Source organism: Alosa sapidissima, chromosome 2 (genome assembly GCF_018492685.1).
Source record: "Alosa sapidissima isolate fAloSap1 chromosome 2, fAloSap1.pri, whole genome shotgun sequence".
Taxonomy (NCBI): domain Eukaryota; kingdom Metazoa; phylum Chordata; class Actinopteri; order Clupeiformes; family Clupeidae; genus Alosa; species Alosa sapidissima.
The window spans coordinates 27007009-27032811 of record NC_055958.1 but is presented as its reverse complement, the minus strand read 5'-3'; the positions used below and the strand labels follow the sequence as shown (position 1 = coordinate 27032811).

The window sequence follows — 25803 nt, the reverse complement described above, 5'->3', positions numbered from 1 at the left end:
CAGACGTCAACAGGTAGACATACCTAAGACAGTTGGGGTTGTTGGTGTCACAGAGACGACAACGGTTTCTACGGAATCCAAGAGCTGCTCCTGAACACTGGGGAGGTCACTGAAGTCAGACACTGACACTGCATTGCTAGGCTCTTTTGAAATCCTCTGCAGTTCTCTGCTGTCAGAGTATCTGTTGCCAATGGTAAAGATTTTCACTCCCAGCTCCCTAAGAGCAGAGGCTGGCGTGTCCACATTGTCAGAAGACCTTCCACCGTTCAGTAAAATCAGTATCTGTGGGACACCCTGCAGGCGTCTACTGCCAGAGGAATCACTGAGGACACTGTCTCTCACATACTGGAGGGCTGACCCGGTGTTGAGGGGTCTCCCTCCTTTGTGCCTCAGACCGCGGACATCTTCCAGAACCTCTTCCTTTGTGGTGTAGGTGTTCAGATAGAAACTAGCCTCGGGCTCTTGGCTGTACTGGACCACAGAAACGCGGTCTCTGCCTTCATCCACATGGAGTTTCTCCACCACTCTCTGAACAAAGTCACGCATGGCGGGGAATCCATTCCTATTTCCGTCTGAACCATCAAGGAGGAGTATGACGTCTCTCCTGGCAGCACGGCCCTCGACTACAGCAGATAAAGCATGTCAAAAGAGCAATCTAGTACTCTGCCAAGCACACTTTGCAACTAATTCCACGGGCATCAAGCCCTGTTTTGGCCCTAATGTCAGACTGAGTAAATGAGCTAACAGTTTTTGTTTTCTTTAGCTAACACAACTACATCATCCTGCAGCATGGCACAAAAAAGACACAACAGACACATGTGTTCTTACCTATGACTGTCGGTGTTTTGGGAGTGGCCTCCACTACTACTGGGCTCACGACAGAGAGAAGTTGCTGTTGAACACTTGGAAGGTCACTGAAGTCGGACACTGACATTGCGTAACTAGGGTCGTGTGAGATCCTCTGCAGCTCTCTGCTGTCAGAGTTCCTGCTTCCAATTGGAAGGATCTGCACTCCCAGCTGTTTAAGAGCCGAGGCTGGAGCGTCCACGCTGTCAAAAGACTTTCCACCGCTAAGCAGGATCAGCATTTGTGGCACACCTTCTAAGCGTCTAGAACCGGAGGAGGCTGTGAACACGTTCTCCCTCACATACTGGAGAGCTGCACCAGTGTTGAGGGGCCTTCCTCCTTTATGTCTCAGACTTCTAACATTCTCAAGAACATCTTCCTTCCTTGAGTGGGTGTTTAGGTAGAAGTGGGCCACTGGGTCTCTGCTGTACTGGACCACAGACACACGGTCTTTGCCCTCACCCACATTTAGTTTCTCCACCACTCTCTGAACAAAGTCAAGCACTGCTGGGAACACGTTCCTTGTTCCATCGGAACCATCCAGCATGAACACCACGTCTTTTCGGGGGATTCTTCTGTCAACTAAGGGTATTGAAATGCACAGACACACACCCATATGAGAACTTTAGCCTGCAGAGTATGGGTGAAACTCTAGCACTCAAATCACTCTCGGGTTGTTTTAAGATATGTCTGGACATGCAACACGCTGGCCTGACAATAGTTCATTTTTCTTTACATTGGGGGCAGAAAGGAATAAATACACCACAGACAAGCCTATCTGAAGAGATGAGGAGCAATATGGTTAAATCAGTCTTACCCAAAACCGGTGGTGATGTCTGTGTTACCTCCAAGACAGCAGTGTTCACAGAGGCCAGGAATTGCTGCTGGACATTTGGCAGCTCCGAAAAGTCTGACACAGACTGGGCATAGGTAGGATCGGAAGAAATCTTCTCAACCTCTCGGCTGGAATTTTTGGTGCCAATAGCAAAGATTAAGACGCCACTCTCTTTGAGAGAGGTGGCTGGGGTGTCTACGTTATCGCTAGACCTCGCTCCGCTCAGCAGGATTAGAATTTGAGGAACACCCTCTTGCCGTCTGCTGCCAGAGGAAGGAGAGAAGGCGCTGTCTCTCACATACTGGAGAGCCGCCCCGGTGTTGAGGGGCCTGCCTCCTTTGTGCCTCAGAGCTCTCACAGCGTCAAGAGTTTCTTCCTTTCCTGTGTATGTGTTCAGATAGAAATGGGCCTCTGGGTCTCTGCTGTATTGGACCACAGACACACGATCTCTGTTCTCCATCACATTTAGCTTCTCCACTACCCTCTGAACAAAGTCCTTCATAGCTGGGAAGGCATTCCTAGTGTAATCAGAGCCATCCAGCAGGAATACAACATCCTTTCTGGGTGCGGTTTGGTCAACTAGAAGGAAAACGACATGTTTAGCACGGAGCACACTTTCTTTCAGCACAGCAAACTCACTTGCCATTCCTCACATCAGTTCTAGCTTACAAATGAAAGGAAATGGCTCCAGTAAACCCAGCCTGCCACCCCCCACCCCTTCATGAAGTTGCCTGGCTTCATGGGTTGGCTATGTCTATGCAACTCCAATTAGCGACTTTACGTCAGAATTTGAAAAGGCTTACTGCTATTGAAGAGGGAAAGACGGCACTACGGGAAAGACTAAAGGGCAGCACAGACGTCAACAGGTAGACATACCTAAGACAGTTGGGGTTGTTGGTGTCACAGAGACGACAACGGTTTCTACGGAATCCAAGAGCTGCTCCTGAACACTGGGGAGGTCACTGAAGTCAGACACTGACACTGCATTGCTAGGCTCTTTTGAAATCCTCTGCAGTTCTCTGCTGTCAGAGTATCTGTTGCCAATGGTAAAGATTTTCACTCCCAGCTCCCTAAGAGCAGAGGCTGGCGTGTCCACATTGTCAGAAGACCTTCCACCGTTCAGTAAAATCAGTATCTGTGGGACACCCTGCAGGCGTCTACTGCCAGAGGAATCACTGAGGACACTGTCTCTCACATACTGGAGGGCTGACCCGGTGTTGAGGGGTCTCCCTCCTTTGTGCCTCAGACCGCGGACATCTTCCAGAACCTCTTCCTTTGTGGTGTAGGTGTTCAGATAGAAACTAGCCTCGGGCTCTTGGCTGTACTGGACCACAGAAACGCGGTCTCTGCCTTCATCCACATGGAGTTTCTCCACCACTCTCTGAACAAAGTCACGCATGGCGGGGAATCCATTCCTATTTCCGTCTGAACCATCAAGGAGGAGTATGACGTCTCTCCTGGCAGCACGGCCCTCGACTACAGCAGATAAAGCATGTCAAAAGAGCAATCTAGTACTCTGCCAAGCACACTTTGCAACTAATTCCACGGGCATCAAGCCCTGTTTTGGCCCTAATGTCAGACTGAGTAAATGAGCTAACAGTTTTTGTTTTCTTTAGCTAACACAACTACATCATCCTGCAGCATGGCACAAAAAAGACACAACAGACACATGTGTTCTTACCTATGACTGTCGGTGTTTTGGGAGTGGCCTCCACTACTACTGGGCTCACGACAGAGAGAAGTTGCTGTTGAACACTTGGAAGGTCACTGAAGTCGGACACTGACATTGCGTAACTAGGGTCGTGTGAGATCCTCTGCAGCTCTCTGCTGTCAGAGTTCCTGCTTCCAATTGGAAGGATCTGCACTCCCAGCTGTTTAAGAGCCGAGGCTGGAGCGTCCACGCTGTCAAAAGACTTTCCACCGCTAAGCAGGATCAGCATTTGTGGCACACCTTCTAAGCGTCTAGAACCGGAGGAGGCTGTGAACACGTTCTCCCTCACATACTGGAGAGCTGCACCAGTGTTGAGGGGCCTTCCTCCTTTATGTCTCAGACTTCTAACATTCTCAAGAACATCTTCCTTCCTTGAGTGGGTGTTTAGGTAGAAGTGGGCCACTGGGTCTCTGCTGTACTGGACCACAGACACACGGTCTTTGCCCTCACCCACATTTAGTTTCTCCACCACTCTCTGAACAAAGTCAAGCACTGCTGGGAACACGTTCCTTGTTCCATCGGAACCATCCAGCATGAACACCACGTCTTTTCGGGGGATTCTTCTGTCAACTAAGGGTATTGAAATGCACAGACACACACCCATATGAGAACTTTAGCCTGCAGAGTATGGGTGAAACTCTAGCACTCAAATCACTCTCGGGTTGTTTTAAGATATGTCTGGACATGCAACACGCTGGCCTGACAATAGTTCATTTTTCTTTACATTGGGGGCAGAAAGGAATAAATACACCACAGACAAGCCTATCTGAAGAGATGAGGAGCAATATGGTTAAATCAGTCTTACCCAAAACCGGTGGTGATGTCTGTGTTACCTCCAAGACAGCAGTGTTCACAGAGGCCAGGAATTGCTGCTGGACATTTGGCAGCTCCGAAAAGTCTGACACAGACTGGGCATAGGTAGGATCGGAAGAAATCTTCTCAACCTCTCGGCTGGAATTTTTGGTGCCAATAGCAAAGATTAAGACGCCACTCTCTTTGAGAGAGGTGGCTGGGGTGTCTACGTTATCGCTAGACCTCGCTCCGCTCAGCAGGATTAGAATTTGAGGAACACCCTCTTGCCGTCTGCTGCCAGAGGAAGGAGAGAAGGCGCTGTCTCTCACATACTGGAGAGCCGCCCCGGTGTTGAGGGGCCTGCCTCCTTTGTGCCTCAGAGCTCTCACAGCGTCAAGAGTTTCTTCCTTTCCTGTGTATGTGTTCAGATAGAAATGGGCCTCTGGGTCTCTGCTGTATTGGACCACAGACACACGATCTCTGTTCTCCATCACATTTAGCTTCTCCACTACCCTCTGAACAAAGTCCTTCATAGCTGGGAAGGCATTCCTAGTGTAATCAGAGCCATCCAGCAGGAATACAACATCCTTTCTGGGTGCGGTTTGGTCAACTAGAAGGAAAACGACATGTTTAGCACGGAGCACACTTTCTTTCAGCACAGGAAACTCACTTGCCATTCCTCACATCAGTTCTAGCTTACAAATGAAAGGAAATGGCTCCAGTAAACCCAGCCTGCCACCCCCCACCCCTTCATGAAGTTGCCTGGCTTCATGGGTTGGCTATGTCTATGCAACTCCAATTAGCGACTTTACGTCAGAATTTGAAAAGGCTTACTGCTATTGAAGAGGGAAAGACGGCACTACGGGAAAGACTAAAGGGCAGCACAGACGTCAACAGGTAGACATACCTAAGACAGTTGGGGTTGTTGGTGTCACAGAGACGACAACGGTTTCTACGGAATCCAAGAGCTGCTCCTGAACACTGGGGAGGTCACTGAAGTCAGACACTGACACTGCATTGCTAGGCTCTTTTGAAATCCTCTGCAGTTCTCTGCTGTCAGAGTATCTGTTGCCAATGGTAAAGATTTTCACTCCCAGCTCCCTAAGAGCAGAGGCTGGCGTGTCCACATTGTCAGAAGACCTTCCACCGTTCAGTAAAATCAGTATCTGTGGGACACCCTGCAGGCGTCTACTGCCAGAGGAATCACTGAGGACACTGTCTCTCACATACTGGAGGGCTGACCCGGTGTTGAGGGGTCTCCCTCCTTTGTGCCTCAGACCGCGGACATCTTCCAGAACCTCTTCCTTTGTGGTGTAGGTGTTCAGATAGAAACTAGCCTCGGGCTCTTGGCTGTACTGGACCACAGAAACGCGGTCTCTGCCTTCATCCACATGGAGTTTCTCCACCACTCTCTGAACAAAGTCACGCATGGCGGGGAATCCATTCCTATTTCCGTCTGAACCATCAAGGAGGAGTATGACGTCTCTCCTGGCAGCACGGCCCTCGACTACAGCAGATAAAGCATGTCAAAAGAGCAATCTAGTACTCTGCCAAGCACACTTTGCAACTAATTCCACGGGCATCAAGCCCTGTTTTGGCCCTAATGTCAGACTGAGTAAATGAGCTAACAGTTTTTGTTTTCTTTAGCTAACACAACTACATCATCCTGCAGCATGGCACAAAAAAGACACAACAGACACATGTGTTCTTACCTATGACTGTCGGTGTTTTGGGAGTGGCCTCCACTACTACTGGGCTCACGACAGAGAGAAGTTGCTGTTGAACACTTGGAAGGTCACTGAAGTCGGACACTGACATTGCGTAACTAGGGTCGTGTGAGATCCTCTGCAGCTCTCTGCTGTCAGAGTTCCTGCTTCCAATTGGAAGGATCTGCACTCCCAGCTGTTTAAGAGCCGAGGCTGGAGCGTCCACGCTGTCAAAAGACTTTCCACCGCTAAGCAGGATCAGCATTTGTGGCACACCTTCTAAGCGTCTAGAACCGGAGGAGGCTGTGAACACGTTCTCCCTCACATACTGGAGAGCTGCACCAGTGTTGAGGGGCCTTCCTCCTTTATGTCTCAGACTTCTAACATTCTCAAGAACATCTTCCTTCCTTGAGTGGGTGTTTAGGTAGAAGTGGGCCACTGGGTCTCTGCTGTACTGGACCACAGACACACGGTCTTTGCCCTCACCCACATTTAGTTTCTCCACCACTCTCTGAACAAAGTCAAGCACTGCTGGGAACACGTTCCTTGTTCCATCGGAACCATCCAGCATGAACACCACGTCTTTTCGGGGGATTCTTCTGTCAACTAAGGGTATTGAAATGCACAGACACACACCCATATGAGAACTTTAGCCTGCAGAGTATGGGTGAAACTCTAGCACTCAAATCACTCTCGGGTTGTTTTAAGATATGTCTGGACATGCAACACGCTGGCCTGACAATAGTTCATTTTTCTTTACATTGGGGGCAGAAAGGAATAAATACACCACAGACAAGCCTATCTGAAGAGATGAGGAGCAATATGGTTAAATCAGTCTTACCCAAAACCGGTGGTGATGTCTGTGTTACCTCCAAGACAGCAGTGTTCACAGAGGCCAGGAATTGCTGCTGGACATTTGGCAGCTCCGAAAAGTCTGACACAGACTGGGCATAGGTAGGATCGGAAGAAATCTTCTCAACCTCTCGGCTGGAATTTTTGGTGCCAATAGCAAAGATTAAGACGCCACTCTCTTTGAGAGAGGTGGCTGGGGTGTCTACGTTATCGCTAGACCTCGCTCCGCTCAGCAGGATTAGAATTTGAGGAACACCCTCTTGCCGTCTGCTGCCAGAGGAAGGAGAGAAGGCGCTGTCTCTCACATACTGGAGAGCCGCCCCGGTGTTGAGGGGCCTGCCTCCTTTGTGCCTCAGAGCTCTCACAGCGTCAAGAGTTTCTTCCTTTCCTGTGTATGTGTTCAGATAGAAATGGGCCTCTGGGTCTCTGCTGTATTGGACCACAGACACACGATCTCTGTTCTCCATCACATTTAGCTTCTCCACTACCCTCTGAACAAAGTCCTTCATAGCTGGGAAGGCATTCCTAGTGTAATCAGAGCCATCCAGCAGGAATACAACATCCTTTCTGGGTGCGGTTTGGTCAACTAGAAGGAAAACGACATGTTTAGCACGGAGCACACTTTCTTTCAGCACAGCAAACTCACTTGCCATTCCTCACATCAGTTCTAGCTTACAAATGAAAGGAAATGGCTCCAGTAAACCCAGCCTGCCACCCCCCACCCCTTCATGAAGTTGCCTGGCTTCATACGTTGGCTATGTCTATGCAACTCCAATTAGCGGCTTTACGTCAGAATTTGAAAAGGCTTACTGCTATTGAAGAGGGAAAGACGGCACTACGGGAAAGACTAAAGGGCAGCACAGACGTCAACAGGTAGACATACCTAAGACAGTTGGGGTTGTTGGTGTCACAGAGACGACAACGGTTTCTACGGAATCCAAGAGCTGCTCCTGAACACTGGGGAGGTCACTGAAGTCAGACACTGACACTGCATTGCTAGGCTCTTTTGAAATCCTCTGCAATTCTCTGCTGTCAGAGTATCTGTTGCCAATGGTAAAGATTTTCACTCCCAGCTCCCTAAGAGCAGAGGCTGGCGTGTCCACATTGTCAGAAGACCTTCCACCGTTCAGTAAAATCAGTATCTGTGGGACACCCTGCAGGCGTCTACTGCCAGAGGAATCACTGAGGACACTGTCTCTCACATACTGGAGGGCTGACCCGGTGTTGAGGGGTCTCCCTCCTTTGTGCCTCAGACCGCGGACATCTTCCAGAACCTCTTCCTTTGTGGTGTAGGTGTTCAGATAGAAACTAGCCTCGGGCTCTTGGCTGTACTGGACCACAGAAACGCGGTCTCTGCCTTCATCCACATGGAGTTTCTCCACCACTCTCTGAACAAAGTCACGCATGGCGGGGAATCCATTCCTATTTCCGTCTGAACCATCAAGGAGGAGTATGACGTCTCTCCTGGCAGCACGGCCCTCGACTACAGCAGATAAAGCATGTCAAAAGAGCAATCTAGTACTCTGCCAAGCACACTTTGCAACTAATTCCACGGGCATCAAGCCCTGTTTTGGCCCTAATGTCAGACTGAGTAAATGAGCTAACAGTTTTTGTTTTCTTTAGCTAACACAACTACATCATCCTGCAGCATGGCACAAAAAAGACACAACAGACACATGTGTTCTTACCTATGACTGTCGGTGTTTTGGGAGTGGCCTCCACTACTACTGGGCTCACGACAGAGAGAAGTTGCTGTTGAACACTTGGAAGGTCACTGAAGTCGGACACTGACATTGCGTAACTAGGGTCGTGTGAGATCCTCTGCAGCTCTCTGCTGTCAGAGTTCCTGCTTCCAATTGGAAGGATCTGCACTCCCAGCTGTTTAAGAGCCGAGGCTGGAGCGTCCACGCTGTCAAAAGACTTTCCACCGCTAAGCAGGATCAGCATTTGTGGCACACCTTCTAAGCGTCTAGAACCGGAGGAGGCTGTGAACACGTTCTCCCTCACATACTGGAGAGCTGCACCAGTGTTGAGGGGCCTTCCTCCTTTATGTCTCAGACTTCTAACATTCTCAAGAACATCTTCCTTCCTTGAGTGGGTGTTTAGGTAGAAGTGGGCCACTGGGTCTCTGCTGTACTGGACCACAGACACACGGTCTTTGCCCTCACCCACATTTAGTTTCTCCACCACTCTCTGAACAAAGTCAAGCACTGCTGGGAACACGTTCCTTGTTCCATCGGAACCATCCAGCATGAACACCACGTCTTTTCGGGGGATTCTTCTGTCAACTAAGGGTATTGAAATGCACAGACACACACCCATATGAGAACTTTAGCCTGCAGAGTATGGGTGAAACTCTAGCACTCAAATCACTCTCGGGTTGTTTTAAGATATGTCTGGACATGCAACACGCTGGCCTGACAATAGTTCATTTTTCTTTACATTGGGGGCAGAAAGGAATAAATACACCACAGACAAGCCTATCTGAAGAGATGAGGAGCAATATGGTTAAATCAGTCTTACCCAAAACCGGTGGTGATGTCTGTGTTACCTCCAAGACAGCAGTGTTCACAGAGGCCAGGAATTGCTGCTGGACATTTGGCAGCTCCGAAAAGTCTGACACAGACTGGGCATAGGTAGGATCGGAAGAAATCTTCTCAACCTCTCGGCTGGAATTTTTGGTGCCAATAGCAAAGATTAAGACGCCACTCTCTTTGAGAGAGGTGGCTGGGGTGTCTACGTTATCGCTAGACCTCGCTCCGCTCAGCAGGATTAGAATTTGAGGAACACCCTCTTGCCGTCTGCTGCCAGAGGAAGGAGAGAAGGCGCTGTCTCTCACATACTGGAGAGCCGCCCCGGTGTTGAGGGGCCTGCCTCCTTTGTGCCTCAGAGCTCTCACAGCGTCAAGAGTTTCTTCCTTTCCTGTGTATGTGTTCAGATAGAAATGGGCCTCTGGGTCTCTGCTGTATTGGACCACAGACACACGATCTCTGTTCTCCATCACATTTAGCTTCTCCACTACCCTCTGAACAAAGTCCTTCATAGCTGGGAAGGCATTCCTAGTGTAATCAGAGCCATCCAGCAGGAATACAACATCCTTTCTGGGTGCGGTTTGGTCAACTAGAAGGAAAACGACATGTTTAGCACGGAGCACACTTTCTTTCAGCACAGCAAACTCACTTGCCATTCCTCACATCAGTTCTAGCTTACAAATGAAAGGAAATGGCTCCAGTAAACCCAGCCTGCCACCCCCCACCCCTTCATGAAGTTGCCTGGCTTCATGGGTTGGCTATGTCTATGCAACTCCAATTAGCGACTTTACGTCAGAATTTGAAAAGGCTTACTGCTATTGAAGAGGGAAAGACGGCACTACGGGAAAGACTAAAGGGCAGCACAGACGTCAACAGGTAGACATACCTAAGACAGTTGGGGTTGTTGGTGTCACAGAGACGACAACGGTTTCTACGGAATCCAAGAGCTGCTCCTGAACACTGGGGAGGTCACTGAAGTCAGACACTGACACTGCATTGCTAGGCTCTTTTGAAATCCTCTGCAGTTCTCTGCTGTCAGAGTATCTGTTGCCAATGGTAAAGATTTTCACTCCCAGCTCCCTAAGAGCAGAGGCTGGCGTGTCCACATTGTCAGAAGACCTTCCACCGTTCAGTAAAATCAGTATCTGTGGGACACCCTGCAGGCGTCTACTGCCAGAGGAATCACTGAGGACACTGTCTCTCACATACTGGAGGGCTGACCCGGTGTTGAGGGGTCTCCCTCCTTTGTGCCTCAGACCGCGGACATCTTCCAGAACCTCTTCCTTTGTGGTGTAGGTGTTCAGATAGAAACTAGCCTCGGGCTCTTGGCTGTACTGGACCACAGAAACGCGGTCTCTGCCTTCATCCACATGGAGTTTCTCCACCACTCTCTGAACAAAGTCACGCATGGCGGGGAATCCATTCCTATTTCCGTCTGAACCATCAAGGAGGAGTATGACGTCTCTCCTGGCAGCACGGCCCTCGACTACAGCAGATAAAGCATGTCAAAAGAGCAATCTAGTACTCTGCCAAGCACACTTTGCAACTAATTCCACGGGCATCAAGCCCTGTTTTGGCCCTAATGTCAGACTGAGTAAATGAGCTAACAGTTTTTGTTTTCTTTAGCTAACACAACTACATCATCCTGCAGCATGGCACAAAAAAGACACAACAGACACATGTGTTCTTACCTATGACTGTCGGTGTTTTGGGAGTGGCCTCCACTACTACTGGGCTCACGACAGAGAGAAGTTGCTGTTGAACACTTGGAAGGTCACTGAAGTCGGACACTGACATTGCGTAACTAGGGTCGTGTGAGATCCTCTGCAGCTCTCTGCTGTCAGAGTTCCTGCTTCCAATTGGAAGGATCTGCACTCCCAGCTGTTTAAGAGCCGAGGCTGGAGCGTCCACGCTGTCAAAAGACTTTCCACCGCTAAGCAGGATCAGCATTTGTGGCACACCTTCTAAGCGTCTAGAACCGGAGGAGGCTGTGAACACGTTCTCCCTCACATACTGGAGAGCTGCACCAGTGTTGAGGGGCCTTCCTCCTTTATGTCTCAGACTTCTAACATTCTCAAGAACATCTTCCTTCCTTGAGTGGGTGTTTAGGTAGAAGTGGGCCACTGGGTCTCTGCTGTACTGGACCACAGACACACGGTCTTTGCCCTCACCCACATTTAGTTTCTCCACCACTCTCTGAACAAAGTCAAGCACTGCTGGGAACACGTTCCTTGTTCCATCGGAACCATCCAGCATGAACACCACGTCTTTTCGGGGGATTCTTCTGTCAACTAAGGGTATTGAAATGCACAGACACACACCCATATGAGAACTTTAGCCTGCAGAGTATGGGTGAAACTCTAGCACTCAAATCACTCTCGGGTTGTTTTAAGATATGTCTGGACATGCAACACGCTGGCCTGACAATAGTTCATTTTTCTTTACATTGGGGGCAGAAAGGAATAAATACACCACAGACAAGCCTATCTGAAGAGATGAGGAGCAATATGGTTAAATCAGTCTTACCCAAAACCGGTGGTGATGTCTGTGTTACCTCCAAGACAGCAGTGTTCACAGAGGCCAGGAATTGCTGCTGGACATTTGGCAGCTCCGAAAAGTCTGACACAGACTGGGCATAGGTAGGATCGGAAGAAATCTTCTCAACCTCTCGGCTGGAATTTTTGGTGCCAATAGCAAAGATTAAGACGCCACTCTCTTTGAGAGAGGTGGCTGGGGTGTCTACGTTATCGCTAGACCTCGCTCCGCTCAGCAGGATTAGAATTTGAGGAACACCCTCTTGCCGTCTGCTGCCAGAGGAAGGAGAGAAGGCGCTGTCTCTCACATACTGGAGAGCCGCCCCGGTGTTGAGGGGCCTGCCTCCTTTGTGCCTCAGAGCTCTCACAGCGTCAAGAGTTTCTTCCTTTCCTGTGTATGTGTTCAGATAGAAATGGGCCTCTGGGTCTCTGCTGTATTGGACCACAGACACACGATCTCTGTTCTCCATCACATTTAGCTTCTCCACTACCCTCTGAACAAAGTCCTTCATAGCTGGGAAGGCATTCCTAGTGTAATCAGAGCCATCCAGCAGGAATACAACATCCTTTCTGGGTGCGGTTTGGTCAACTAGAAGGAAAACGACATGTTTAGCACGGAGCACACTTTCTTTCAGCACAGCAAACTCACTTGCCATTCCTCACATCAGTTCTAGCTTACAAATGAAAGGAAATGGCTCCAGTAAACCCAGCCTGCCACCCCCCACCCCTTCATGAAGTTGCCTGGCTTCATGCGTTGGCTATGTCTATGCAACTCCAATTAGCGACTTTACGTCAGAATTTGAAAAGGCTTACTGCTATTGAAGAGGGAAAGACGGCACTACGGGAAAGACTAAAGGGCAGCACAGACGTCAACAGGTAGACATACCTAAGACAGTTGGGGTTGTTGGTGTCACAGAGACGACAACGGTTTCTACGGAATCCAAGAGCTGCTCCTGAACACTGGGGAGGTCACTGAAGTCAGACACTGACACTGCATTGCTAGGCTCTTTTGAAATCCTCTGCAGTTCTCTGCTGTCAGAGTATCTGTTGCCAATGGTAAAGATTTTCACTCCCAGCTCCCTAAGAGCAGAGGCTGGCGTGTCCACACTGTCAGAAGACCTTCCACCGTTCAGTAAAATCAGTATCTGTGGGACACCCTGCAGGCGTCTACTGCCAGAGGAATCACTGAGGACACTGTCTCTCACATACTGGAGGGCTGACCCGGTGTTGAGGGGTCTCCCTCCTTTGTGCCTCAGACCGCGGACATCTTCCAGAACCTCTTCCTTTGTGGTGTAGGTGTTCAGATAGAAACTAGCCTCGGGCTCTTGGCTGTACTGGACCACAGAAACGCGGTCTCTGCCTTCATCCACATGGAGTTTCTCCACCACTCTCTGAACAAAGTCACGCATGGCGGGGAATCCATTCCTATTTCCGTCTGAACCATCAAGGAGGAGTATGACGTCTCTCCTGGCAGCACGGCCCTCGACTACAGCAGATAAAGCATGTCAAAAGAGCAATCTAGTACTCTGCCAAGCACACTTTGCAACTAATTCCACGGGCATCAAGCCCTGTTTTGGCCCTAATGTCAGACTGAGTAAATGAGCTAACAGTTTTTGTTTTCTTTAGCTAACACAACTACATCATCCTGCAGCATGGCACAAAAAAGACACAACAGACACATGTGTTCTTACCTATGACTGTCGGTGTTTTGGGAGTGGCCTCCACTACTACTGGGCTCACGACAGAGAGAAGTTGCTGTTGAACACTTGGAAGGTCACTGAAGTCGGACACTGACATTGCGTAACTAGGGTCGTGTGAGATCCTCTGCAGCTCTCTGCTGTCAGAGTTCCTGCTTCCAATTGGAATGATCTGCACTCCCAGCTGTTTAAGAGCCGAGGCTGGAGCGTCCACGCTGTCAAAAGACTTTCCACCGCTAAGCAGGATCAGCATTTGTGGCACACCTTCTAAGCGTCTAGAACCGGAGGAGGCTGTGAACACGTTCTCCCTCACATACTGGAGAGCTGCACCAGTGTTGAGGGGCCTTCCTCCTTTATGTCTCAGATTTCTAACATTCTCAAGAACATCTTCCTTCCTTGAGTGGGTGTTTAGGTAGAAGTGGGCCACTGGGTCTCTGCTGTACTGGACCACAGACACACGGTCTTTGCCCTCACCCACATTTAGTTTCTCCACCACTCTCTGAACAAAGTCAAGCACTGCTGGGAACACGTTCCTTGTTCCATCGGAACCGTCCAGCATGAACACCACGTCTTTTCGGGGGATTCTTCTGTCAACTAAGGGTATTGAAATGCACAGACACACACCCATATGAGAACTTTAGCCTGCAGAGTATGGGTGAAACTCTAGCACTCAAATCACTCTCGGGTTGTTTTAAGATATGTCTGGACATGCAACACGCTGGCCTGACAATAGTTCATTTTTCTCTAAATTGGGGGCAGAAAGGAATAAATATGGTTAAATCAGTCTTACCCAAAACCGGTGGTGATGTCTGTGTTACCTCCAAGACAGCAGTGTTCACAGAGGCCAGGAATTGCTGCTGGACATTTGGCAGCTCCGAAAAGTCTGACACAGACTGGGCATAGGTAGGATCGGAAGAAATCTTCTCAACCTCTCGGCTGGAATTTTTGGTGCCAATAGCAAAGATTAAGACGCCACTCTCTTTGAGAGAGGTGGCTGGGGTGTCTACGTTATCGCTAGACCTCGCTCCGCTCAGCAGGATTAGAATTTGAGGAACACCCTCTTGCCGTCTGCTGCCAGCGGAAGGAGAGAAGGCGCTGTCTCTCACGTACTGGAGAGCCGCCCCGGTGTTGAGGGGCCTGCCTCCTTTGTGCCTCAGAGCTCTCACAGCGTCAAGAGTTTCTTCCTTTCCTGTGTATGTGTTCAGATAGAAATGGGCCTCTGGGTCTCTGCTGTATTGGACCACAGACACACGATCTCTGTTCTCCATCACATTTAGCTTCTCCACTACCCTCTGAACAAAGTCCTTCATAGCTGGGAAGGCATTCCTAGTGTAATCAGAGCCATCCAGCAGGAATACAACATCCTTTCTGGGTGCGGTTTGGTCAACTAGAAGGAAAACGACATGTTTAGCACGGAGCACACTTTCTTTCAGCACAGCAAACCCACTTGCCATTCCTCACGTCAGTTCTAGCTTACAAATGAAAGGAAATGGCTCCAGTAAACCCAGCCTGCCACCCCCCACCCCTTCATGAAGTTGCCTGGCTTCATGGGTTGGCTATGTCTATGCAACTCCAATTAGCGGCTTTACGTCAGAATTTGAAAAGGCTTACTGCTATTGAAGAGGGAAAGACGGCACTACGGGAAAGACTAAAGGGCAGCACAGACGTCAACAGGTAGACATACCTAAGACAGTTGGGGTTGTTGGTGTCACAGAGACGACAACGGTTTCTACGGAATCCAAGAGCTGCTCCTGAACACTGGGGAGGTCACTGAAGTCAGACACTGACACTGCATTGCTAGGCTCTTTTGAAATCCTCTGCAATTCTCTGCTGTCAGAGTATCTGTTGCCAATGGTAAAGATTTTCACTCCCAGCTCCCTAAGAGCAGAGGCTGGCGTGTCCACATTGTCAGAAGACCTTCCACCGTTCAGTAAAATCAGTATCTGTGGGACACCCTGCAGGCGTCTACTGCCAGAGGAATCACTGAGGACACTGTCTCTCACATACTGGAGGGCTGACCCGGTGTTGAGGGGTCTCCCTCCTTTGTGCCTCAGACCGCGGACATCTTCCAGAACCTCTTCCTTTGTGGTGTAGGTGTTCAGATAGAAACTAGCCTCGGGCTCTTGGCTGTACTGGACCACAGAAACGCGGTCTCTGCCTTCATCCACATGGAGTTTCTCCACCACTCTCTGAACAAAGTCACGCATGGCGGGGAATCCATTCCTATTTCCGTCTGAACCATCAAGGAGGAGTATGACGTCTCTCCTGGCAGCACGGCCCTCGACTACAGCAGATAAAGCATGTCAAAAGAGCAATCTAGTACTCTGCCAAGCACACTTTGCAACTAATTCCACGGGCATCAAGCCCTGTTTTGGCCCTAATGTCAGACTGAGTAAATGAGCTAACAGTTTTTGTTTTCTTTAGCTAACACAACTACATCATCCTGCAGCATGGCACAAAAAAGACACAACAGACACATGTGTTCTTACCTATGACTGTCGGTGTTTTGGGAGTGGCCTCCACTACTACTGGGCTCACGACAGAGAGAAGTTGCTGTTGAACACTTGGAAGGTCACTGAAGTCGGACACTGACATTGCGTAACTAGGGTCGTGTGAGATCCTCTGCAGCTCTCTGCTGTCAGAGTTCCTGCTTCCAATTGGAAGGATCTGCACTCCCAGCTGTTTAAGAGCCGAGGCTGGAGCGTCCACGCTGTCAAAAGACTTTCCACCGCTAAGCAGGATCAGCATTTGTGGCACACCTTCTAAGCGTCTAGAACCGGAGGAGGCTGTGAACACGTTCTCCCTCACATACTGGAGAGCTGCACCAGTGTTGAGGGGCCTTCCTCCTTTATGTCTCAGACTTCTAACATTCTCAAGAACATCTTCCTTCCTTGAGTGGGTGTTTAGGTAGAAGTGGGCCACTGGGTCTCTGCTGTACTGGACCACAGACACACGGTCTTTGCCCTCACCCACATTTAGTTTCTCCACCACTCTCTGAACAAAGTCAAGCACTGCTGGGAACACGTTCCTTGTTCCATCGGAACCGTCCAGCATGAACACCACGTCTTTTCGGGGGATTCTTCTGTCAACTAAGGGTATTGAAATGCACAGACACACACCCATATGAGAACTTTAGCCTGCAGAGTATGGGTGAAACTCTAGCACTCAAATCACTCTCGGGTTGTTTTAAGATATGTCTGGACATGCAACACGCTGGCCTGACAATAGTTAATTTTTCTCTAAATTGGGGGCAGAAAGGAATAAATATGGTTAAATCAGTCTTACCCAAAACCGGTGGTGATGTTTGTGTTACCTCCAAGACAGCAGTGTTCACAGAGGCCAGGAATTGCTGCTGGACATTTGGCAGCTCCGAAAAGTCTGACACAGACTGGGCATAGGTAGGATCGGAAGAAATCTTCTCAACCTCTCGGCTGGAATTTTTGGTGCCAATAGCAAAGATTAAGACGCCACTCTCTTTGAGAGAGGTGGCTGGGGTGTCTACGTTATCGCTAGACCTCGCTCCGCTCAGCAGGATTAGAATTTGAGGAACACCCTCTTGCCGTCTGCTGCCAGCGGAAGGAGAGAAGGCGCTGTCTCTCACGTACTGGAGAGCCGCCCCGGTGTTGAGGGGCCTGCCTCCTTTGTGCCTCAGAGCTCTCACAGCGTCAAGAGTTTCTTCCTTTCCTGTGTATGTGTTCAGATAGAAATGGGCCTCTGGGTCTCTGCTGTATTGGACCACAGACACACGATCTCTGTTCTCCATCACATTTAGCTTCTCCACTACCCTCTGAACAAAGTCCTTCATAGCTGGGAAGGCATTCCTAGTGTAATCAGAGCCATCCAGCAGGAATACAACATCCTTTCTGGGTGCGGTTTGGTCAACTAGAAGGAAAACGACATGTTTAGCACGGAGCACACTTTCTTTCAGCACAGCAAACTCACTTGCCATTCCTCACATCAGTTCTAGCTTACAAATGAAAGGAAATGGCTCCAGTAAACCCAGCCTGCCACCCCCCACCCCTTCATGAAGTTGCCTGGCTTCATACGTTGGCAATGTCTATGCAACTCCAATTAGCGGCTTTACGTCAGAATTTGAAAAGGCTTACTGCTATTGAAGAGGGAAAGACGGCACTACGGGAAAGACTAAAGGGCAGCACAGACGTCAACAGGTAGACATACCTAAGACAGTTGGGGTTGTTGGTGTCACAGAGACGACAACGGTTTCTACGGAATCCAAGAGCTGCTCCTGAACACTGGGGAGGTCACTGAAGTCAGACACTGACACTGCATTGCTAGGCTCTTTTGAAATCCTCTGCAATTCTCTGCTGTCAGAGTATCTGTTGCCAATGGTAAAGATTTTCACTCCCAGCTCCCTAAGAGCAGAGGCTGGCGTGTCCACACTGTCAGAAGACTTTCCACCGTTCAGTAAAATCAGTATCTGTGGGACACCCTGCAGGCGTCTACTGCCAGAGGAATCACTGAGGACACTGTCTCTCACATACTGGAGGGCTGACCCGGTGTTGAGGGGTCTCCCTCCTTTGTGCCTCAGACCGCGGACATCTTCCAGAACCTCTTCCTTTGTGGTGTAGGTGTTCAGATAGAAACTAGCCTCGGGCTCTTGGCTGTACTGGACCACAGAAACGCGGTCTCTGCCTTCATCCACATGGAGTTTCTCCACCACTCTCTGAACAAAGTCACGCATGGCGGGGAATCCATTCCTATTTCCGTCTGAACCATCAAGGAGGAGTATGACGTCTCTCCTGGCAGCACGGCCCTCGACTACAGCAGATAAAGCATGTCAAAAGAGCAATCTAGTACTCTGCCAAGCACACTTTGCAACTAATTCCACGGGCATCAAGCCCTGTTTTGGCCCTAATGTCAGACTGAGTAAATGAGCTAACAGTTTTTGTTTTCTTTAGCTAACACAACTACATCATCCTGCAGCATGGCACAAAAAAGACACAACAGACACATGTGTTCTTACCTATGACTGTCGGTGTTTTGGGAGTGGCCTCCACTACTACTGGGCTCACGACAGAGAGAAGTTGCTGTTGAACACTTGGAAGGTCACTGAAGTCGGACACTGACATTGCGTAACTAGGGTCGTGTGAGATCCTCTGCAGCTCTCTGCTGTCAGAGTTCCTGCTTCCAATTGGAATGATCTGCACTCCCAGCTGTTTAAGAGCCGAGGCTGGAGCGTCCACGCTGTCAAAAGACTTTCCACCGCTAAGCAGGATCAGCATTTGTGGCACACCTTCTAAGCGTCTAGAACCGGAGGAGGCTGTGAACACGTTCTCCCTCACATACTGGAGAGCTGCACCAGTGTTGAGGGGCCTTCCTCCTTTATGTCTCAGATTTCTAACATTCTCAAGAACATCTTCCTTCCTTGAGTGGGTGTTTAGGTAGAAGTGGGCCACTGGGTCTCTGCTGTACTGGACCACAGACACACGGTCTTTGCCCTCACCCACATTTAGTTTCTCCACCACTCTCTGAACAAAGTCAAGCACTGCTGGGAACACGTTCCTTGTTCCATCGGAACCGTCCAGCATGAACACCACGTCTTTTCGGGGGATTCTTCTGTCAACTAAGGGTATTGAAATGCACAGACACACACCCATATGAGAACTTTAGCCTGCAGAGTATGGGTGAAACTCTAGCACTCAAATCACTCTCGGGTTGTTTTAAGATATGTCTGGACATGCAACACGCTGGCCTGACAATAGTTCATTTTTCTCTAAATTGGGGGCAGAAAGGAATAAATATGGTTAAATCAGTCTTACCCAAAACCGGTGGTGATGTCTGTGTTACCTCCAAGACAGCAGTGTTCACAGAGGCCAGGAATTGCTGCTGGACATTTGGCAGCTCCGAAAAGTCTGACACAGACTGGGCATAGGTAGGATCGGAAGAAATCTTCTCAACCTCTCGGCTGGAATTTTTGGTGCCAATAGCAAAGATTAAGACGCCACTCTCTTTGAGAGAGGTGGCTGGGGTGTCTACGTTATCGCTAGACCTCGCTCCGCTCAGCAGGATTAGAATTTGAGGAACACCCTCTTGCCGTCTGCTGCCAGCGGAAGGAGAGAAGGCGCTGTCTCTCACGTACTGGAGAGCCGCCCCGGTGTTGAGGGGCCTGCCTCCTTTGTGCCTCAGAGCTCTCACAGCGTCAAGAGTTTCTTCCTTTCCTGTGTATGTGTTCAGATAGAAATGGGCCTCTGGGTCTCTGCTGTATTGGACCACAGACACACGATCTCTGTTCTCCATCACATTTAGCTTCTCCACTACCCTCTGAACAAAGTCCTTCATAGCTGGGAAGGCATTCCTAGTGTAATCAGAGCCATCCAGCAGGAATACAACATCCTTTCTGGGTGCGGTTTGGTCAACTAGAAGGAAAACGACATGTTTAGCACGGAGCACACTTTCTTTCAGCACAGCAAACCCACTTGCCATTCCTCACGTCAGTTCTAGCTTACAAATGAAAGGAAATGGCTCCAGTAAACCCAGCCTGCCACCCCCCACCCCTTCATGAAGTTGCCTGGCTTCATGGGTTGGCTATGTCTATGCAACTCCAATTAGCGGCTTTACGTCAGAATTTGAAAAGGCTTACTGCTATTGAAGAGGGAAAGACGGCACTACGGGAAAGACTAAAGGGCAGCACAGACGTCAACAGGTAGACATACCTAAGACAGTTGGGGTTGTTGGTGTCACAGAGACGACAACGGTTTCTACGGAATCCAAGAGCTGCTCCTGAACACTGGGGAGGTCACTGAAGTCAGACACTGACACTGCATTGCTAGGCTCTTTTGAAATCCTCTGCAATTCTCTGCTGTCAGAGTATCTGTTGCCAATGGTAAAGATTTTCACTCCCAGCTCCCTAAGAGCAGAGGCTGGCGTGTCCACATTGTCAGAAGACCTTCCACCGTTCAGTAAAATCAGTATCTGTGGGACACCCTGCAGGCGTCTACTGCCAGAGGAATCACTGAGGACACTGTCTCTCACATACTGGAGGGCTGACCCGGTGTTGAGGGGTCTCCCTCCTTTGTGCCTCAGACCGCGGACATCTTCCAGAACCTCTTCCTTTGTGGTGTAGGTGTTCAGATAGAAACTAGCCTCGGGCTCTTGGCTGTACTGGACCACAGAAACGCGGTCTCTGCCTTCATCCACATGGAGTTTCTCCACCACTCTCTGAACAAAGTCACGCATGGCGGGGAATCCATTCCTATTTCCGTCTGAACCATCAAGGAGGAGTATGACGTCTCTCCTGGCAGCACGGCCCTCGACTACAGCAGATAAAGCATGTCAAAAGAGCAATCTAGTACTCTGCCAAGCACACTTTGCAACTAATTCCACGGGCATCAAGCCCTGTTTTGGCCCTAATGTCAGACTGAGTAAATGAGCTAACAGTTTTTGTTTTCTTTAGCTAACACAACTACATCATCCTGCAGCATGGCACAAAAAAGACACAACAGACACATGTGTTCTTACCTATGACTGTCGGTGTTTTGGGAGTGGCCTCCACTACTACTGGGCTCACGACAGAGAGAAGTTGCTGTTGAACACTTGGAAGGTCACTGAAGTCGGACACTGACATTGCGTAACTAGGGTCGTGTGAGATCCTCTGCAGCTCTCTGCTGTCAGAGTTCCTGCTTCCAATTGGAAGGATCTGCACTCCCAGCTGTTTAAGAGCCGAGGCTGGAGCGTCCACGCTGTCAAAAGACTTTCCACCGCTAAGCAGGATCAGCATTTGTGGCACACCTTCTAAGCGTCTAGAACCGGAGGAGGCTGTGAACACGTTCTCCCTCACATACTGGAGAGCTGCACCAGTGTTGAGGGGCCTTCCTCCTTTATGTCTCAGACTTCTAACATTCTCAAGAACATCTTCCTTCCTTGAGTGGGTGTTTAGGTAGAAGTGGGCCACTGGGTCTCTGCTGTACTGGACCACAGACACACGGTCTTTGCCCTCACCCACATTTAGTTTCTCCACCACTCTCTGAACAAAGTCAAGCACTGCTGGGAACACGTTCCTTGTTCCATCGGAACCGTCCAGCATGAACACCACGTCTTTTCGGGGGATTCTTCTGTCAACTAAGGGTATTGAAATGCACAGACACACACCCATATGAGAACTTTAGCCTGCAGAGTATGGGTGAAACTCTAGCACTCAAATCACTCTCGGGTTGTTTTAAGATATGTCTGGACATGCAACACGCTGGCCTGACAATAGTTAATTTTTCTCTAAATTGGGGGCAGAAAGGAATAAATATGGTTAAATCAGTCTTACCCAAAACCGGTGGTGATGTTTGTGTTACCTCCAAGACAGCAGTGTTCACAGAGGCCAGGAATTGCTGCTGGACATTTGGCAGCTCCGAAAAGTCTGACACAGACTGGGCATAGGTAGGATCGGAAGAAATCTTCTCAACCTCTCGGCTGGAATTTTTGGTGCCAATAGCAAAGATTAAGACGCCACTCTCTTTGAGAGAGGTGGCTGGGGTGTCTACGTTATCGCTAGACCTCGCTCCGCTCAGCAGGATTAGAATTTGAGGAACACCCTCTTGCCGTCTGCTGCCAGCGGAAGGAGAGAAGGCGCTGTCTCTCACGTACTGGAGAGCCGCCCCGGTGTTGAGGGGCCTGCCTCCTTTGTGCCTCAGAGCTCTCACAGCGTCAAGAGTTTCTTCCTTTCCTGTGTATGTGTTCAGATAGAAATGGGCCTCTGGGTCTCTGCTGTATTGGACCACAGACACACGATCTCTGTTCTCCATCACATTTAGCTTCTCCACTACCCTCTGAACAAAGTCCTTCATAGCTGGGAAGGCATTCCTAGTGTAATCAGAGCCATCCAGCAGGAATACAACATCCTTTCTGGGTGCGGTTTGGTCAACTAGAAGGAAAACGACATGTTTAGCACGGAGCACACTTTCTTTCAGCACAGCAAACTCACTTGCCATTCCTCACATCAGTTCTAGCTTACAAATGAAAGGAAATGGCTCCAGTAAACCCAGCCTGCCACCCCCCACCCCTTCATGAAGTTGCCTGGCTTCATACGTTGGCAATGTCTATGCAACTCCAATTAGCGGCTTTACGTCAGAATTTGAAAAGGCTTACTGCTATTGAAGAGGGAAAGACGGCACTACGGGAAAGACTAAAGGGCAGCACAGACGTCAACAGGTAGACATACCTAAGACAGTTGGGGTTGTTGGTGTCACAGAGACGACAACGGTTTCTACGGAATCCAAGAGCTGCTCCTGAACACTGGGGAGGTCACTGAAGTCAGACACTGACACTGCATTGCTAGGCTCTTTTGAAATCCTCTGCAATTCTCTGCTGTCAGAGTATCTGTTGCCAATGGTAAAGATTTTCACTCCCAGCTCCCTAAGAGCAGAGGCTGGCGTGTCCACACTGTCAGAAGACTTTCCACCGTTCAGTAAAATCAGTATCTGTGGGACACCCTGCAGGCGTCTACTGCCAGAGGAATCACTGAGGACACTGTCTCTCACATACTGGAGGGCTGACCCGGTGTTGAGGGGTCTCCCTCCTTTGTGCCTCAGACCGCGGACATCTTCCAGAACCTCTTCCTTTGTGGTGTAGGTGTTCAGATAGAAACTAGCCTCGGGCTCTTGGCTGTACTGGACCACAGAAACGCGGTCTCTGCCTTCATCCACATGGAGTTTCTCCACCACTCTCTGAACAAAGTCACGCATGGCGGGGAATCCATTCCTATTTCCGTCTGAACCATCAAGGAGGAGTATGACGTCTCTCCTGGCAGCACGGCCCTCGACTACAGCAGATAAAGCATGTCAAAAGAGCAATCTAGTACTCTGCCAAGCACACTTTTCAACTAATTCCACGGGCATCAAGCCCTGTTTTGGCCCTAATGTCAGACTGAGTAAATGAGCTAACAGTTTTTGTTTTCTTTAGCTAACACAACTACATCATCCTGCAGCATGGCACAAAAAAGACACAACAGACACATGTGTTCTTACCTATGACTGTCGGTGTTTTGGGAGTGGCCTCCACTACTACTGGGCTCACGACAGAGAGAAGTTGCTGTTGAACACTTGGAAGGTCACTGAAGTCGGACACTGACATTGCGTAACTAGGGTCGTGTGAGATCCTCTGCAGCTCTCTGCTGTCAGAGTTCCTGCTTCCAATTGGAAGGATCTGCACTCCCAGCTGTTTAAGAGCCGAGGCTGGAGCGTCCACGCTGTCAAAAGACTTTCCACCGCTAAGCAGGATCAGCATTTGTGGCACACCTTCTAAGCGTCTAGAACCGGAGGAGGCTGTGAACACGTTCTCCCTCACATACTGGAGAGCTGCACCAGTGTTGAGGGGCCTTCCTCCTTTATGTCTCAGACTTCTAACATTCTCAAGAACATCTTCCTTCCTTGAGTGGGTGTTTAGGTAGAAGTGGGCCACTGGGTCTCTGCTGTACTGGACCACAGACACACGGTCTTTGCCCTCACCCACATTTAGTTTCTCCACCACTCTCTGAACAAAGTCAAGCACTGCTGGGAACACGTTCCTTGTTCCATCGGAACCATCCAGCATGAACACCACGTCTTTTCGGGGGATTCTTCTGTCAACTAAGGGTATTGAAATGCACAGACACACACCCATATGAGAACTTTAGCCTGCAGAGTATGGGTGAAACTCTAGCACTCAAATCACTCTCGGGTTGTTTTAAGATATGTCTGGACATGCAACACGCTGGCCTGACAATAGTTAATTTTTCTCTAAATTGGGGGCTGAAAGGAATAAATATGGTTAAATCAGTCTTACCCAAAACCGGTGGTGATGTCTGTGTTACCTCCAAGACAGCAGTGTTCACAGAGGCCAGGAATTGCTGCTGGACATTTGGCAGCTCCGAAAAGTCTGACACAGACTGGGCATAGGTAGGATCGGAAGAAATCTTCTCAACCTCTCGGCTGGAATTTTTGGTGCCAATAGCAAAGATTAAGACGCCACTCTCTTTGAGAGAGGTGGCTGGGGTGTCTACGTTATCGCTAGACCTCGCTCCGCTCAGCAGGATTAGAATTTGAGGAACACCCTCTTGCCGTCTGCTGCCAGAGGAAGGAGAGAAGGCGCTGTCTCTCACGTACTGGAGAGCCGCCCCAGTGTTGAGGGGCCTGCCTCCTTTGTGCCTCAGAGCTCTCACAGCGTCAAGAGTTTCTTCCTTTCCTGTGTATGTGTTCAGATAGAAATGGGCCTCTGGGTCTCTGCTGTATTGGACGACAGACACACGATCTCTGTTCTCCATCACATTTAGCTTCTCCACTACCCTCTGAACAAAGTCCTTCATAGCTGGAAAGGCATTCCTAGTGTAATCAGAGCCATCCAGCAGGAATACAACATCCTTTCTGGGTGCAGTTTGGTCAACTAGAAGGAAAACGACATGTTTAGCACGGAGCACACTTTCTTTCAGCACAGCAAACCCACTTGCCATTCCTCACATCAGTTCTAGCTTACAAATGAAAGGAAATGGCTCCAGTAAACCCAGCCTGCCACCCCCCACCCCTTCATGAAGTTGCCTGGCTTCATACGTTGGCTATGTCTATGCAACTCCAATTAGCGGCTTTACGTCAGAATTTGAAAAGGCTTACTGCTATTGAAGAGGGAAAGACGGCACTACGGGAAAGACTAAAGGGCAGCACAGACGTCAACAGGTAGACATACCTAAGACAGTTGGGGTTGTTGGTGTCACAGAGACGACAACGGTTTCTACGGAATCCAAGAGCTGCTCCTGAACACTGGGGAGGTCACTGAAGTCAGACACTGACACTGCATTGCTAGGCTCTTTTGAAATCCTCTGCAATTCTCTGCTGTCAGAGTATCTGTTGCCAATGGTAAAGATTTTCACTCCCAGCTCCCTAAGAGCAGAAGCTGGCGTGTCCACACTGTCAGAAGACTTTCCACCGTTCAGTAAAATCAGTATCTGTGGGACACCCTGCAGGCGTCTACTGCCAGAGGAATCACTGAGGACACTGTCTCTCACATACTGGAGGGCTGACCCGGTGTTGAGGGGTCTCCCTCCTTTGTGCCTCAGACCGCGGACATGTTCCAGAACCTCTTCCTTTGTGGTGTAGGTGTTCAGATAGAAACTAGCCTCGGGCTCTTGGCTGTACTGGACCACAGAAACGCGGTCTCTGCCTTCATCCACATGGAGTTTCTCCACCACTCTCTGAACAAAGTCACGCATGGCGGGGAATCCATTCCTATTTCCGTCTGAACCATCAAGGAGGAGTATGATGTCTCTCCTGGCAGCACGGCCCTCGGCTACAGCAGATAAAGCATGTCAAAAGAGCAATCTA

At 49.5% G+C, this 25803-nt stretch overlaps 1 protein-coding gene across 1 annotated transcript in view; it reads right to left on the bottom strand.

Annotated features, from left to right (window-relative positions):
- Nucleotides 1–25733, bottom strand: part of col6a3 (collagen, type VI, alpha 3) — a 29330-nt gene extending 3597 nt beyond the window's left edge. Inside the window, exons 1-31 of the mRNA XM_042078308.1 lie at nt 25169–25733; nt 24275–24871; nt 23479–24078; nt 22674–23273; nt 21780–22376; nt 20984–21583; nt 20179–20778; nt 19285–19881; nt 18489–19088; nt 17684–18283; nt 16790–17386; nt 15994–16593; nt 15189–15788; nt 14295–14891; nt 13499–14098; nt 12694–13293; nt 11800–12396; nt 10965–11564; nt 10160–10759; nt 9266–9862; nt 8431–9030; nt 7626–8225; nt 6732–7328; nt 5897–6496; nt 5092–5691; nt 4198–4794; nt 3363–3962; nt 2558–3157; nt 1664–2260; nt 829–1428; nt 24–623 (exon numbers count right to left, since the gene is read on the bottom strand). Of these exons, the coding sequence (XP_041934242.1) occupies nt 24–623; nt 829–1428; nt 1664–2260; nt 2558–3157; nt 3363–3962; nt 4198–4794; nt 5092–5691; nt 5897–6496; nt 6732–7328; nt 7626–8225; nt 8431–9030; nt 9266–9862; nt 10160–10759; nt 10965–11564; nt 11800–12396; nt 12694–13293; nt 13499–14098; nt 14295–14891; nt 15189–15788; nt 15994–16593; nt 16790–17386; nt 17684–18283; nt 18489–19088; nt 19285–19881; nt 20179–20778; nt 20984–21583; nt 21780–22376; nt 22674–23273; nt 23479–24078; nt 24275–24871; nt 25169–25691 (18493 nt within the window). The 5' untranslated portion in view covers nt 25692–25733. The remainder of the gene's footprint in view (nt 1–23; nt 624–828; nt 1429–1663; nt 2261–2557; nt 3158–3362; nt 3963–4197; nt 4795–5091; nt 5692–5896; nt 6497–6731; nt 7329–7625; nt 8226–8430; nt 9031–9265; nt 9863–10159; nt 10760–10964; nt 11565–11799; nt 12397–12693; nt 13294–13498; nt 14099–14294; nt 14892–15188; nt 15789–15993; nt 16594–16789; nt 17387–17683; nt 18284–18488; nt 19089–19284; nt 19882–20178; nt 20779–20983; nt 21584–21779; nt 22377–22673; nt 23274–23478; nt 24079–24274; nt 24872–25168) is intronic.
- Between the last annotated feature and the right edge of the window lie 70 nt (nt 25734–25803).